Below are 16,908 nucleotides of genomic sequence, written 5' to 3'. Positions count from 1 at the left end.
TTCTCTGTTGAACACTCCGTTCTTTACTACCTTGCATTCTTCCAGTGTCTATCACAGTGTTGTACTACGGTTGTTTGTTCGTGTTTCTGTTTCTCTTAACTCAAGCTGTTCATTTTTTCCAGTTCTCTTTGTTCCGGCGTTCCATGTTCTTAGATTTGGCTTCGTTTTTTTTTTAGGTGTGAGCTTCTCCGTGTTTTTATTTCCGTAACTTCATCACCTTTGCCAAACGTGGCTTACGTACAGACTTTCCACCCAACCCTCCTCTCCAAGTCGATAGGACTGTGCTGAATAAACCTGAAGCTTTAACGATTCCAGGTGTAACATTTGACTCACATCTGACTTTGAAGAAACATCTGGTGAAAGTGTCAGCAAATGCCACACGAAAGTAAGGTATTGTACGGAAGGCCTCATATCTTACAACAGCGATAAAATCATTGCAACTTGGTTAGGTCATTTGTCCTTCCTTTACTAGAACACTGTTCCCCGGTATGGATGTCTGCTTCTGCCAGAAGTTTATTTCTGTGAGACAGAGTGGTTCTTGGTGGTAAGTTTCTCTTTCCTAATATTAGCAGTTATGATTTGGACCATCGACGGATGATTCTTGGTTGTCACTTTTTCATAAGTTGTATTTTAACAGATCTTTCACATTCTCAATTGATCCCTTACCCCGTTTTCCTACTGAGAGCAGCCAGATTTGCTGAACAGCAGCACCAATATGTAGTAAATGCGTCTCTCTGTAGAACTTCTCAGTTCCAGAGGTCCTTTATTCTTTGGAAGCTTGAATTTCAAGTCAGTGGTCCCTGTTGGCGTGTTCCATAAGAATAGGGTTCATCTTCTGAATAATAATAATAATAATAATATTCTTATTTTGTTAATAATAATAATAATAATAATAATAATAATAATAATATATAATAATAATGGTTCTTATTTTATATATATATTTATATCATATATATATATTTCGATTTTTTTTTTTTTTTTTTTTTTTTTTTAACATTTCTTCAGAGCTTTATCATGTTGTGCATCATTTCCATAGTATTAAACACCGACCTCCCTCGTATGATAGCTGACTACGTGTTTTGAAATTTGAGGTTTTCACCGGACTCATTTCTGTTTTCCTTTTAAAGATTTTTACCTTTCTCTGCGCGGTTTTCTGTTTGCTTAAACTCAGAATCAATTCCTTCCTTTAGTCCTTACTTGGTCTGAATTCACAACACTTTCATGGTCAAGTGGTTCATGCCACCTCTATCTGATATACCAGGTCCGGGTTCGAATCTTGCTACGTACGTTAGAATTGTTTCATTTATTTTCTTCACTTGGATCACAGGCTTTATAATGACAAGCGTATATAAAGAGTGTGAAGAAATGGAGGAGTTATGAGGTTATTGTGGTTATTACAAATACGTTTGGACAGCGATGAATGACCTTGCCGCTGCTCCTCGGACACCTGAGCAGGCGAGCAGGTGCATCAGTCATTCCTGCCTAACAAGATCAAGATAAAGTTTACTTGCATTGAAAATAAACCTATTTTGATCTACGATCCAACAGCAAATGATCTACTTTACCAAAAATCTAATCAATGAGAGTAAATACGGGTTTCCTTACCTCATAATGTGGTCTTTTGACCATTTACTGAAAATGCCTTTCTTTCTGCTCTCATGATGTCAACAAATTTGCCCCTAAGTGATTCCACTGTTCCGGGTTCTCCTACTTCGCCCTCTCCCGTTTATTAAGTCTCTATAGTGTTCTTGCTTTCTTGAAGATCGATTGCGGTAGGCTAAAATATTTCAAAAAAAAAAGTTTTCATCTGGGGTTATTTTTCTTTTTACTTAGCTGTCAACTCACATATTTATTCTGGCTGTCACAGGAAAGGCGACTGATCCACTTCTCTGAACTAATGTTATGTTGTTTAGCTTCTAATATTGTTACAGTATTTCGATATCTTCCCAACATTTATTTTCTCAAATGTATTGCGCTCAAGTTTTGTTCATATAATCAGTAGTGTTTTTGTAGTCACTTGCACATACAAACCTTTTGTTATCCCACTAATATTTGGTCTGTTTTTCGTCATTTAACTGTAAGTCTACAAAAAGGAACTAATAGGCATTATGGTCTTAAGACTCTCCCTCCTTTAAAGTTCATAACCCCAATATGTTTAGTGTCCGGGAATATCTTTCCCCTTTCACCGCCCAGTTATACTCTGTCTTCTGCATTCAGTCCTGAATCGCTCTTCTTCTTCTATCGGTTTGGATTTTGATAATATGATTCATTAAAGATCCCATAAATTATTAAGCCTCAGTGCTCCTAAATTAGCTCATAACTATCTATATCCCTTTTTTTTCTTGTCTTTTTGTGTTCTTTGTGCTTAAATCCATTTCCATCTATCATTTCCGTCAAAATCTATCTGTTGCTCAAGTTGGTTCAAACATGTCGGGAAGAGATCCCATGGTTCAAAAAAAACTTGCTTCTGAAATATCAAGTACTATTATTCTAATGATGAAAAGCTTCATAGTATCTTTTTCCATTTATCCATTCCTTCTCTGCTCAAGACTCTTTTATGGCACGATAAAAGGTAAAAGATCATTTGTCTAACGAACTAATAATGTTCTTGGCTATGCTGTAGATCATCTCTTTCCTGCTGCCTATTCGTTCAGTATTTCTGTAGGTACTATTTTGGCCAGTGCTCTGTTATGGTAAATGAGAGTCTCCCTGTTCCTCTTGGAAAGCTTCAAAATGCTCACCAGGCCACCAGCGCCATCCTTACGCTTAGGATATGGTCAACCACTGGAATTTTATGCCTAGAGGTTCTTTCCTTCTGTTTACCTCTGATGTATTAAAATATATTCCCCAGTCTGTTTTCCCTGATTAAGTAATTTAACTGACATATATATATATATATATATATATATATATATATATATATATATATATATATATATATATATATATTTATATGTATATATATGAATGTAAATGTGTGTTAAATGTACGTGTATGAACAGAAAATCTTACTTGAAAGAAAAAGTTCATTGATTAACAACCTTGTCTATTGTGTGTATGCGTGTGTGAATAGAAAAGCCGACAAGTAAGAAAATGTTTATTGTTATTAACCTTGCATATTTAAAAGTCTGAGAGTGTACGCTGGCATAGGAGACAGACAGAGAGAACCAGCACTTGTGAAGAAACTCTTTCTACAGGAGTTCCTGATTTGGGAAGGATTGGTGTTTTATCAAGAAATTCAGCTTATGCCTAAAAGCTTGCGAGATAGGAACGGAATTTCAGAGACCCTCTCCAGAAGCTATTTGTTCAGCAAGCAATTGAGCTGAAAACAGAGATGAGTTCAGAAAGAGAATAATGTTAAGGGAACTACCGAGTTCGGCGCTAGCAAAATAGTGAAGTATATATATATATATATATATATATATATATATATATATATATATATATATATATATATATATATATATATGTATATATATATACATATATATATATATATATATACATATATATATATATATATATACATATATATACATATATATATACTGTATGTGTATATGTGTATACATATACATATAAATAGATATATATATATATATATATATATATATATATATATATATATATATATATATATATATATATATATATATATATATATATATATATATATATATATATATATATATATATACTCGTATATATGATTTGCGGAAACTAGAGAAAGTGATCTTGTTATATTCGTCAGACACCAAGAATCGTTTGAGTGTTTGACTGTAATTTATTTATATATCACTGATAAAACTTCCAGTCGGAGTTTTATTTTTTCCGTCCATATTTTTTACGAACACTTTCATAACAAATATATTTGTGTATCTATTCAGGCGTGGCCGGTATGCTTGCAATTTGACTCAATTATGTAAGATGGTTAAATAATTGTTTAAAAAAAAAGAGGAAGTTAACAAATATGCGCCAGATTTTCCTGCCACCCACCAGCCCAACCAGCCGCATAGAGATATAAGCTTCAGCTAGTGTCTAGGAAAAAGTGTGTAAGCCAAGCAACCTCATCCCTGAAGAATCTCAGAGAAACTGAGGAGAGATACAGGTCAAAAGAGGGTACACAAGTGTTTGTGGGTGAGTTAATCTGGTGAATGAGACACAGTTACTTATTTTGCTGCATCACACTTCCGTCATCAGTTCATCGCACTACTTATTGCATGAACATTACTTTTGTCATTTCTCTCAAGACATGTCTGTTTATAATTGCCATCAGGTTTCACAGTCCTATAGATTCAGGAGTATTACTGTCATATGCTTCAGGTTCTGTTACTGTACCAGTGTTGGAATATTGCTCTGTCTGGATATCAGCAGTGTTTCGGGCCTTTATCTTTTAGACGTGAACACCCGAAGAAGTGTTTCCTTTTCTAAGCCATCGTACCTATGATTAAACCATGGCTGGAAAATTTTCTGTTTGGCCCATTTCCAAAGCTCTCGTTACCCTTTATGTTTTGTTCTCTTGTTCTCGTTACCCTTATTTTCCGGTTTAATCTTCACCTCTTTTGGTGAGGTAGCCTTGTAATACTTTACAAGTACTACAGGCCTCTCATTCATTTAACTAAATAAACTACTACTATTATTATTATTATTATTATTATTATTATTATTATTATTATTATTATTATTATTATTATTATCCGAGCTACAACGCCAGCTAGAAAAGCCGGTTACTACAAGCCCAAGGAACCCAATAAGATAAGCAACCTAATGCGGAAAAGTAATATAGAAACTCTGAATAAACTAAAAAAAAATACAAACGACGTAGGAAACAATTTTAAGAAAATTTGCAACACTGCTGAAAGTACCATGCTACACATCCTTGATTAACCTGAATTAGTTCTCATTTATCTTTTATAGCTGAAATTTCGCATTATTTCCATCTTTCTTGTGCCATATCTTTTTATATTAGCATTCTATAGTTGATCAACTTATTGGCCTTTCTCTCTCGTACACATAAGGTGGGCATAATAATAATAATAATAATAATAATAATAATAATAATAATAATAATAATAATTACTCTTAACTGTTGGCTCGATTTGAATTTAGGTGCTTGCTGGTTTATTGTTTCTGAAAATGAAGTTTTTTGAGTTAAATGCTATGCAAATTTGCAAAGGTAATCTGCACTAAAACCGGAACTTCGGGCAGAAACTGGTTGGATGTTTTTTTTCATGAGTTGTTTTTATATGTGATTTCTCTTATTGCATTGTTACACCACATCCTATACGATTCTAATAGGTGTCAGCCTTAGATCCAGACCTGCCGCACACAGTCGACCAAAATATTCTATATTATCTGTCTACTGTCGAGTTACGCAACTTCACCATAGACAGCAAGACCGGGGCCCTGTCAACAAAAGGGGTGAGTAGTTTGCTTTTAGTGTACTTTATCCTATTTGTCTGCCGACAATCTTACGACCTGAATAAAAATGAATAAGATCTCCGTAGTAGATGTAACAACAGGGTATATCAGCAAACAATATTTGTACGTCCTCAGTGCCTGGATCGCGAGTCTGCTAAGAAGGGCATAATGACCTTGTACCCGAGGGCAAACGACGAAGGGGGTAGGGGTCACGATGCTGACCCCGCCACCGTCCACGTAATCATCCGAGACCTTAACGATAATCACCCCCATATTCACCGACCGGTAAGTGAACTCAGAAAAATGGCTTTCATGCTTTCTTTCCCAGCCTTTTCAGCTGTTCCTCGCTGTTCTTAATCAACATAGCGCCTCGTCTGGTAAGCTCAGTCATATCTTTTGAAAGTTTTTTCATCACCTTCATCACGTGTGTAAAACTTACTTTCAGTCCCAAGATTTAGTGATCAAATCATGCGTTTCCACTTAATGAAGACATTTAACAATGAACGGTATGCTCTCAGTTCTTCATATTGCACCTGTCAATGTATCATACGTCATGTTAAGATTCATTTGTTTTGACTTAAACGTATTATATCAGCATGATAGTAGCCTCTCTCTCTCTCTCTCTCTCTCTCTCTCTCTCTCTCTCTCTCTCTCTCTCTCTCTCTCTCTCTCTCTCTCTCTTTTTCTTTATTTTAAACTACTCGGAGATAATACACTGAATCATGATTGCATTTCTCCAAGGAAATTATGGCAAAGAATAAAAGATATCTGAACATTCATCCCCTTTGAAGGAAAATGAAATCTTCAGAATTACCTTTCTGAATAAAATCATTTTGCTGTGATCTAACAAACTGCAAAACACTTTCTAGTGAGAAATAATATACCATAAAAACAAGCCAAAAAGAAGCCCAATAGCCTTAAGAGAAAATGTATGTATTAAACATGCTTTAATCGGTCTTTTGCAGGAAAACAGTTACGCCAAAATCATGGAGAACATGAGCCCAGAAGATGTGAAACCTATCATAATAAAACTAGACGATCTGGACGGTGGTGAAAATGGGTGTCCTTGCACCATGGAGTTTGACCCTGGGACTCCCGATGCTTGGCTCAAGAAGTTCAATCTCCATCCGATCAATGGGTGAGTTCTCTCTTGATTGTCTTTTTCTACGTCGATGAAGCACCAGGCTGAAGTTTACTTGATAATTAAGCCTACACCGAACGATTTTCACTCTTTGTTGTCACACTTTCCAAAATTTGAAGTCAAACACTCAATGGAACCCCCTGAAACATACAACCTCCCTGTGCTCTATGTTTCGTGGCAGCCATCTACTAGCAAAGCCATTAATGACTTTTTTTTTTTACTAATGTTGTTATTGGTAATCAATAACCTTAATTCAGTACCTGTCGGGTCTTTATTTCATCTGGTAGACATAATTCTAGTGGAACCCTTTTTGGTGAATAAGACTCAAAATGTTCAGCAGATACTGTTATGTCTTTAACATATCATTATGTGAAATCATGATATTTTTCGTTTTATTTGATATTGTATGTTTGAAACATTAACTAAAGTAAAAAGATGTGGTTATAGTTGAATGGGCAAAAAAGGTAAAGGCAAATGCCAAGAGTGTTGACAGATTTGCATTCCATTTTACTTCAGAGGCTTTTTGAATCCAAGCAAGCGGTGTGGATATACCTTAACTGGAGTCGATTCCTATTTGCTCTTGAATGCCTAGCTTGTAAATGTTAGGGTGCGTACACACGACAGTAAAACATGTCATCAAGAAACGTCGGCAACTTATCTTATATCACTTACAGAGTGACAAATCGACGACCGTAAGTGGGGAGCGAATAATTGGCAAATGCAAAAAGTTGCCAACATCTGTTTATGACGGTTTTCTGCAGTGCTGACGCACTACTAAGCAATCATCTTGCAATCCATTTCCTATCATTTTTCATTTGTATCAGAAAAGCCTGATCCACAATTATTTGAGACCTGTATGCCAAACTCATTTTACTTGACTCATCCATCTCACGGTTATGTATTACCAGTGATCCAATTGCACTTGAGTTGAATACGGAACATGGGAAAATATTTCCTGGCTTGCATCACAAGCAGTAGGTTTTGCAAGGACCGAATCCTCAAGTATGGTTTTGTGCACTTTATCCGCTACTTCTTGCTTGCGTCTTGCAGTGACAAGACTAGTAAGTTAATACCTATCTCTTCCTTCAGACAATGGAACTCTTTGCCTCACTCTGTGTTCCCCGACTCTATCACTCTTTCTACTTTTAAAAGGTAGGTCTGCTTTCTCTCCATCCACATTTGTATTTTCTCTATTTTTTAGTTTACCTTCTTCCGATTATACCCTTACTTTCTTTACATCTGCTCCATTCGAGTTGTCTTCTCACCATAGTTACAAATTCAAGAAGAAGAATAATTTTTATAGTCGTGGAAATGGAGACACAATGATGTTTACCTGAGAGAGAGAGAGAGAGAGAGAGAGAGAGAGAGAGCTCCTTGCTATTAGTATACTCCTGTCAATCATCCGTTTACCTTTTCGCTTTCAGATTAAGGTCAACCTACCGTCTGAACCCCACAGTGTCGCTGGACCGAGAGGAGCAGAAGGTGTACCCCCTGCCCTTCGTGACCCAAGACCAGACGGGGCGAAGGGGCATCCGCCTCTTCACCCTGGAGGTCGGGGACGAGAACGACTCCCCGATGTCCGACGGGAAGAGCAAGATTAAGGTCTACAATTACCAGGTAATGTTACGATTGTGCCTATTTTCTACATAAGGTACATTTATTTTATCGAAACTTTCAGTTAATTCATTGAGTATCCCCTACTCAAATATGATACTGGACCCGGCGTTTACTATTTATTATTTTATTTATTTCTCGGATCTGTTATGTCTATGAAATCGGTATCATCTTTCTTGGACTCCTAAATGATTGAGTTTATGGGATATACAATAGGAAATTAAACTGATTCTGTAATGTAGTGAATATCATTTTTGATACTGGGAATCAAACTTAAACTTAAAATATCATAAAAAGGCGCTTATAAGGTCTTAGTGATTGGAAACATGCGAGGAGTGATTGCTAACTTTCGTATGTCAGGCTTGAAAGTTATGAACACTGATAAGCAAAGATGCTTTTGATCAAATTAGTAACTGAACCATCTTATCGTATGCATCATTATTCTGTCTTTTTTTTCAGGGGCTTGATTTTTGAATACCATACTATACGGCTATAAAAAAAATGACAAAAGTGCAATGAACCATCAAAATAGACGGTTCTTCATATCATTTCACGGTAATTTTACGATGGTAAAGAATGTATTGAGAAATACTACGCTTATTTACTTATTAATGCATAATGCAATTATTTAAAGAGAAGCTGAGTAGAATTGTTAGTGCTTAGGGATTATGTATATTACCTGTATCATTTATGTAACGATATTCCATTCACTCTGAAAATAGGTGACATCGGAAAAAAAAAACTGCAGTTACTGCCATATTCATGCTCAGACTGATATAGGAAGGTAACACCAGAAAAACTGTAAGTACTACCACATTCATTCCGAGCCTCATATATGACTGGTCACTTCAGAAAAAAACTTCAGTTACTGCTATTTTCATGCTCGGATTACTGTGTGATGGTGTCACAAAAAAAAAGACTGCACTTATGCTCAGAACGCTGTGTGGAGGTGACATTAGAAAAAAAACTACAGTTACTGCCAAATTTTCCTCAGACTACCATATAACTAGTCAAACCAGACAAATAACTGCAGTTACTGCGACATTCTCGCTCAGACTGCCGTATGAAGGTGTCATCGGAAAAAAGTGCAGTTACTGTCACAGTTACGTTGTGACTTCAGAAACAAACTACAGTTACTGCAACATTCATACTCAAGCTTCCGTATGTAGTTGACATAATGAGACCTGCGGTTACTACCACATTCGTGCAGTGAAATCAGAAAAAGTTGCAGTTACTGCCGCATTCGTGATCAGACTGCTGTATGACGGTGACATCGGAAAACAAGTCAAAAAATTTTCTTCGGCGCAATCGAGTTTTCTGTGCATAGTATATAGCAAAATCCACCGCTCTTTGCAGCTAAGCCCCACCCACTGCTTACGTCACGACCATCCCTTGAAGCGGATTGGTTGGCAATGGTTTCGAAAAATTGGTTAATCTGTGGTTCTTTTCATCTTCATTAATTTTGCAAAGGTTGTTTTACCGAACTAAAATACGCCCTGCTGATTATCAAAAGGAGACGTTATATTATCCCCTGAAATAAAATCATAATACACATCTCCCTAAAAACGGTAAAAAAAAGGAAAATATGAATGAAGTTAGGAGTGTTCCGTGATACTGCAATGTTGTTTTTCGTAAATGAGGTTCACCTGAATACGGAGGTTACGCAGAGAATGTCTTGCGTTCGAATCGGTGCACTTGAATTACAGGACAATGATAATTACCGTCCGATAATGTCAAGCGTGTTCGCCAATCTAAACTTAAACACAAAGACTCTCTCAGAGCTTTGCAGATTGGTATTTCGTACTGATTTTAGGAAATTTTACTACATATTAATAGTCATAAAATCGATTTCATTGCAATATGCCTTTGTTTAACGTAAAGTTATAGTATGATAGACTATACGAGTCATATTGGATATAATTTGCTGAGAATTTTCTTAAGGGCATTATCTCCTCTCGAAATAACAGGATCATAAAAAATGACGTCGACTTATAATGTTCTATGTCTTATTGTCGCTTTACACAGTTATGACGTTTGGATTATAGGCCTATCTTATATTCAGCCGTTTTATTGTGGTTCTTGTTGTGGTTATTCTAGTTTTTGTTGTTGCTGTTATGGCGGTTGTAGTGTCTTCGAAAATTTTTCATATGGTAACCTAACATTGCAGATTAAACATAGACCTATTCATAAAATACTAGTATAAAGAATTATCTGCCTACAATTGTTAAATGAAATTTAGTCATTTGTTTTAATTAAAAGTAATCGAGATCTTTATGAATATAGTCTACGCTGAATATTCTCCTAACAATACAGAGAGAGAGAGAGAGAGAGAGATAATTTACTGACCCTTATGTATCCTTTTGTCCAACAGGGTAATCTACAAGAATGCCCCCAAAAGTCAATGAATCACGTGCTACTCTCAGACTGGTTTGGATCATCTCATACATAACTTTTTCAGCTATCAGTTTTTTTTTTTTTTTCTTTTTCGTGAAGTATCTTATGATGCCTTCCTGTCATAGCCTTCATTTTCATAGAAATGCTACTGTAGCCTTATGTTTACTCATCACAGTAATATAATTTGTTATCCCTTTTGTATATATATTATTTTCAATATAATTCAGTGCGAGCAGTTCCATAGTTGTGTGTAAGGCTGAGACAGCCCTGTGATTGGTCTACATGCTACACGCCCACAAATTTTACTTTAATTCTCTGTGGTATAAGTGGCTTTATATTTACCATGGGCATCGAAGCGTGTACACATGTATGTGTATATGCACATGCTTATACGTGTACATTTTACCGTATGCATATACATTATATATCGCGGGGTCGGAGCTACTATATTAATTAAAAGCTACTCTATTTCCAACAGATACGAGTGGAAAACTATTTGAAATAAGAAATTGACGCGCAGGCCAATGCCTGTCATTGATTCAAAATATAAGAATTTGATGTGTAGGCCTATCCCCTGCATTGCCTCCAAATATAAGAATTTCATATGCAGGCCTCATCTCACAATGATATCAACATTTGACATGCCGGATTATGATGAATTCATACCCTAATATCGGAGCTGGCTGCATAAGTCTATATGCTTCATTTCAATTAATGTGGTCTGTGGAATTAGTTATGTAGGCCAACACCAATTTAAAAGAAAAAAAAGGCAAGATGCTTGTGTATTAATGTTGCGCATGATCAAAATAAAATAAGATAAAAGATGGACAGACAGAATGATCCAAGATCTTCGTAATGATGTATACCTTAATATATCTTTTATCGGAGATATCAATTGCATACTTTACAATTTCCCGGAATTGAATTTAAAATAGATCTATCTTTCAGTGGTCTCAGTTTGATGTAAGAAACTTACACCACGGCCCGGTGGTTGCCTGGCCTATATTGTTGCCAGGTGCACGATTATGACTAACTTGAACCTTAAATAAAATAAAAACTACTGAGGCTAGAGGACTGTAATTTGGTTTGTTTGGTGCTTGGAGAGTGGATGATTAACATACCAATTTGCAGCCCTCTAGCCTCAGTTGTTTTTAAGATCTGAGAGCGGACAGAAAAAGTGAGGACGGACAGACGAAGCCAGCACAATAGTTTTCTTTTCTGAAAACTAAAAATTGCAGTTACTGAAACATTCATCCTCATACCGCTGTCTGAAGGTATTATCAGAAAAAAAATAACTGCAGTTACTGACACATTCATGCTCACATGGCCATATGAAGGTAACATCAGAAAAAAAAAAACAGCAGTTACTGCCACATTTATGCTCAGACCCCCGTATGAAGGCATACATCAATAAAATACTGCAGTTACTGCCACATACAAGCTCAGCCTGCCGTACAAAGATGACATCAGAAAATAAATTAAATTACAGGCACATTCGTATTCAGTGTCATATGTAGGTAACATGAGAAAAAACCACGCAGTTATTGTGACATAAAAAAAACTGTAGTTACACCCACATTCATGCTCAGACTACCATATGAAAGTGACATAAAAAAAACTGCAGTTACACCCACATTCATGCTCAGACTACCATATGAAAGTGACATAAAAAAAAACTGCAGTTACACCCACATTCATGCTCAGACTGCCATATGAAAGTAACATAAAAAAAACTGCAGTTACACCCACATTCATGGTCAGACTACCATATGAAAGTGACATAAAAAAACTGCAGTTAAACCCACATTCATGCTCAGACTACCATATGAAAGTGACATAAAAAAACTGCAGTTACACCCACATTCATGCTCAGACTACCATATGAAAGTGACAAAAAACTGCAGTTAAACCCACATTCATGCTCAGACTACTGTATGAAAGTGGCATAAAAAAACTGCACTTACATTCATGCTCAGACTACCACATGAAAGTGACATAAAAAAAACTGCAGTTAAACCCGCATTCATGCTCAGACTACCATATGAAAGTGACATAAAAAACTGCAGTTACTGCCACATTCATGCACAAATTGCTGTATTATGGTGGCACCAAAAAATGCACATTCGTGCTCAGACTACCATGTGGAGCTGACATCAGATAAAAGAATTCAGTTACTGACAACATTCATGCTCAGACTGTAATATGTAGGTGACATCAGACAAAAAAAACTGGCAGTTACTGCCACATTTATACTCAGACTTCAGGATAAAGATGACATAAAAAATGCAGTTACTGATATATTCATACTCAAACTCCCATATGAAGGTGACAGGAAAATTAAATGCAGTTATTTCCGCATTCATGCTCATGTTGCCATATGAATATGATGTCAGAGAAAAATCTGCAGTGTCTGACATTTTCATGCTTAGGCTACCATATGAAGATGACATCAGAAAAAAACTGCAGTTACTCACACAATCATGCTCAGACTACCAAATGAAAGCTACAATTACTGCCAAATTTTTGCTCAGACTACCGTATGACGGTGACATAAAAAAAAATATGCAGTTACAGCTGTATTCATACTAAGGCTGCCTTAGGAGGGTAACATCAGAAAACTGCAATAACTTCCACATTCGTGCCCAAACTGATATATGACTGGTCATATCAGAAAAAAAATAACTTCAGTTCATGCTATTTTCATGCTCAGATTACTGCATGAAGGTGTCATCAGTTACAGCCAGATTCATGCTCAGTCTGCCTTATGAAGGTGAAATCAGAAAAAACTACAGTCACTACTAAATTCATGCTCAGACTGCCATACGGCTGGTCAAATCATAAAAATAACAGCAGTTACTGTGACATGCTCAGACTGTCGTTTGAAGGTGTCAACATGCTCAGACTGTCGTTTGAAGGTGTCACCAGAAAAAATGCAATTACCACTACATTTATGCAGGGACATCAGAAGAAAAAATAGTTACTGTAATATTCATGCTCAGACTGACGTAGCAATTGACATGAAAACTGAAGTTACTACCTCATTCATGCAGTGAAATCAGAAAAAAAAACTGCAATTACTGCAACATTCATGATCAGAGTGACGTATGATGGTAACACTAGAAAAAAACTAGTTACTGCCACAATCATGCTCAGACTGCCATATGAAAGTGATATCAGAAAAAGTACTACTGGTACTTCCAAATTCTTGTTCAGACTACCGTATGATGGTGACATCAGAAAAAATACTACAGTTACTGCCACAGTCATGACCAGACTGCCATATAAAGGTAACATCTGAAAAAACTGAAGTTAATAAAATATTCACTCTCAGACAACCGTATGGTGATATCAGACATAAACTGCAGTTACTGACGTATTCATGCTCATATTGCCATATGAAGGCGACATCAGAAAAAAAGAAAAGCAGTTATTGCCACATTTATGCGTAGACTGCCATATGAAGATAGACATCAGAAAAAACTGCAGTTACTGCAACACATATGCATTGACACTAGAAAAAAAATTGCAATTACTGCCTTATTCATGCTCAGAGTACCATATGAAGGTGACATCAAAAAATATGTATTTACTGCCACATTCATATGGGGACATCAGTAAGAAGCTGCAGTTACTGCCACAGTCACGCTCAGACTGCAGTATGGAGGTGACATAAGAGAAAAAACTGCAGTTACTGCCATTTTCATGCGCAGACTGCTGTGTGAAGGTGAAATTTTAAAAAATGCGGTTACTGGCAAATTCAAGCTCAGACTGCCATATGAAGGTGACAAAAAAAGTGCAGTTACTGCCACACTCAAGCCCATACTTCCTAAATGAAGCTGACATCAGAAAAAAATGTAGTTACTACCACATTCATGCTAAGACTGCCATAGGAAGGTGACATCAGAAAACAGTATAGTTAATGCCACATTCATGCTCAGATTGCCATATGTAAGTGACATCAGAAAAAAATACAGTTATTGTTACATTTATGCTGAGGCTGCTGTATGAAGGTGACAAAAAAAGGCTGTTACTGCCACATTCATGGTCAGACTACCGTTTGAAAGTGAATTAACATTAAAAGCCTCATGATTGTAGACATCAGAAAAAAACTGTAGTTACTACCATATCCCTTCTCAGATTGCTGGATGAAAATAGCATAAAAAATGCAGTTACTGCTACATTCATATTCAGGCTGCCATATGAAGATGGCATCAGAAAAAATTTAGTTTATTACACATTCGTACTCAGACTGACGAATGTAGATGACATCAGAAAAAACCTGCAGTTACTGCACTGTTCTTGCGGTGACATCAGAAAAAAAAAAATGCAGTTACTGCCACACTCATATTCAGTCTGCCGTATGAAGAAGACATAAGAAAAGCATTTGAAATTGCTGCCACATTCATACTCAGACGACAATATGAAGGTGGTATCAGAAAAAAACTGCAGTTACTGACGCACACTTGCAGTGACATTAGAAAAAAAACTGCAGTTATTGCTTCATGCATGCTCAGACTGCCTTATGAAGATGACTTAAAAAATGTAGTTAATGCCATGTCATGCGGTGACATCAGAAAAGAAACTGCAGTTACTGCCACATTCATGTTCAGACTGCCCGTTGAAGGTAACATGATAAAAAAAAGTGCATTTACTGCCAAATCCATGATCTGGCTGCCATTAGGGGGTGACATCAGAAAAAAGTGCAGTTACTGCCACATTCATGCTGAGACTGCTCTAGGAAGGTGACATCAGAAAAAGAATGAGGTTTCTGCCACATTCATTAAGTAAAAAACTGCAGTTACAATCACATTTATGCTAAGACTGCCATATGGAGGTAACATCATAAAAACTGCAGTTACTGTCACATTCATGCTCAGACTGCCATATGAAAGAGACATAAGCAAAAACCTGTAGTTACTGCCAAATCCTTCCACATACTGCTGTATGACAGTGACGTAAGAAAAAAATTGCAGATACTGCCACATCCCTGCTCAGACTACCGTATGAAGGTGACATAAAAGAAAAACTGCAATTACTACCTTATTCATGCTCAGACTGCTGTATGAAGTTGACAAGAGAAAAAACTGTAGTTGCTTCCTTATTCACGCGCGAACTGCAGTATGAAGTTGACAACAGAAAAAAACTGCAGTTGCTTCCTTATTCATGCTCAGACTGCAGTATGTTGGTGACATCAGAAAAAATCTGCAGTTACTACCACATTCGTGTAGTGATATCTGAAAAAAAATTACAGTTGCTGCCATATTCAGGCTCAGACTGCCATATGAAGATGACATAAGAAAAAAACTACATTTGCTACGATATTCATATCCAGACTCCCGAATGAATGTGACATCAGGGAAAAAAAAGGTAGTTACTGCCACATTCATTGTCAGGCTACCATATGAAGGATACTGTAGCTTTTGCCACAAACGTGCAGTAACATTAGAAAAAAACTGCAGATACTGCCTTATTCATGCTCAAACTGCTGTGTGACGGTGACATCAGAAAAAAACTGCAGTTACTGCCACATTTAAGCTCAGACTTCCTCATGAAGGTGACATCAGAAAAAAAACTGCAGTTACTACCACATCCATGCTCAGACTGCCAAATGAAGGTGACATCAGAAGAAAAACTGCAGTTAATGACACATTTATACTCAGACTGTTCTATGAAGTAACATCATAAGACATGCTGTTACTGCCACATTCATACTCAGACTGCTGTAAGAAAATTACATCATAAAAAATGTAGTTACTGCTACATCCATGCTGAGACTGCTGTATGAAGGTAAGGTAAAAATAAAAACTGCAGTTACTGCTACATTCATGCACAGACTACTGCATGAAAGTGAGGTCAGAAAAAAATGGCAGTTATTTCAACATCCAAGCTCAGACAACCATATCAAGGTGACATGAGAAAAAAACTGCAGTTACTGTCACTTTTATGGTAAGACTGTGAGGTCCTGGGCTGTCGGCGGGACCCCCAGGCCATCTCGCTTCAAAACAAAACATACATGACGCACCAAGACTCTCAGGAAACACAGATTCAGTGCTCCTGATTCAAGCAATTTTTTATGTATTTTTCAGAAGATACTTTATGTCCTTGTCAAAACTATAATTATTACTAATGTACGTAAGGCATTGCAAGCTTTCTTAACCTATATATTTTAAACCTCTTCCTAATTTGTATATAGAATTGTTAACCATTCTTCAGGTGTGAGAAAACACATCTGACTGTATATATTCGTCCCTCTGTTTTCCCCTAATGTCACATTCTACTTTTCCTCTTGCAAGAATTCTTGACCTGTCAGACGTTTTGCATCAATGAATTAGAAT

The 16,908-nt window shown here is 36.5% G+C and overlaps 1 protein-coding gene across 1 annotated transcript in view; it reads left to right on the top strand.

The window, feature by feature from the left end:
- LOC136854441 (DE-cadherin-like) overlaps positions 1-16,908 on the top strand; it is a 164,846-nt gene that overhangs the window by 88,112 nt on the left and 59,826 nt on the right. The window contains 4 exon segments of the mRNA XM_067130734.1: positions 5,302-5,424; positions 5,560-5,709; positions 6,390-6,562; positions 7,990-8,182. Coding sequence (XP_066986835.1) covers positions 5,302-5,424; positions 5,560-5,709; positions 6,390-6,562; positions 7,990-8,182 — 639 coding nt within the window.

Source organism: Macrobrachium rosenbergii, chromosome 29 (genome assembly GCF_040412425.1).
Source record: "Macrobrachium rosenbergii isolate ZJJX-2024 chromosome 29, ASM4041242v1, whole genome shotgun sequence".
Classification (NCBI taxonomy): Eukaryota; Metazoa; Arthropoda; class Malacostraca; order Decapoda; family Palaemonidae; genus Macrobrachium; species Macrobrachium rosenbergii.
This window is presented reverse-complemented; position numbering and strand designations above follow the sequence as displayed.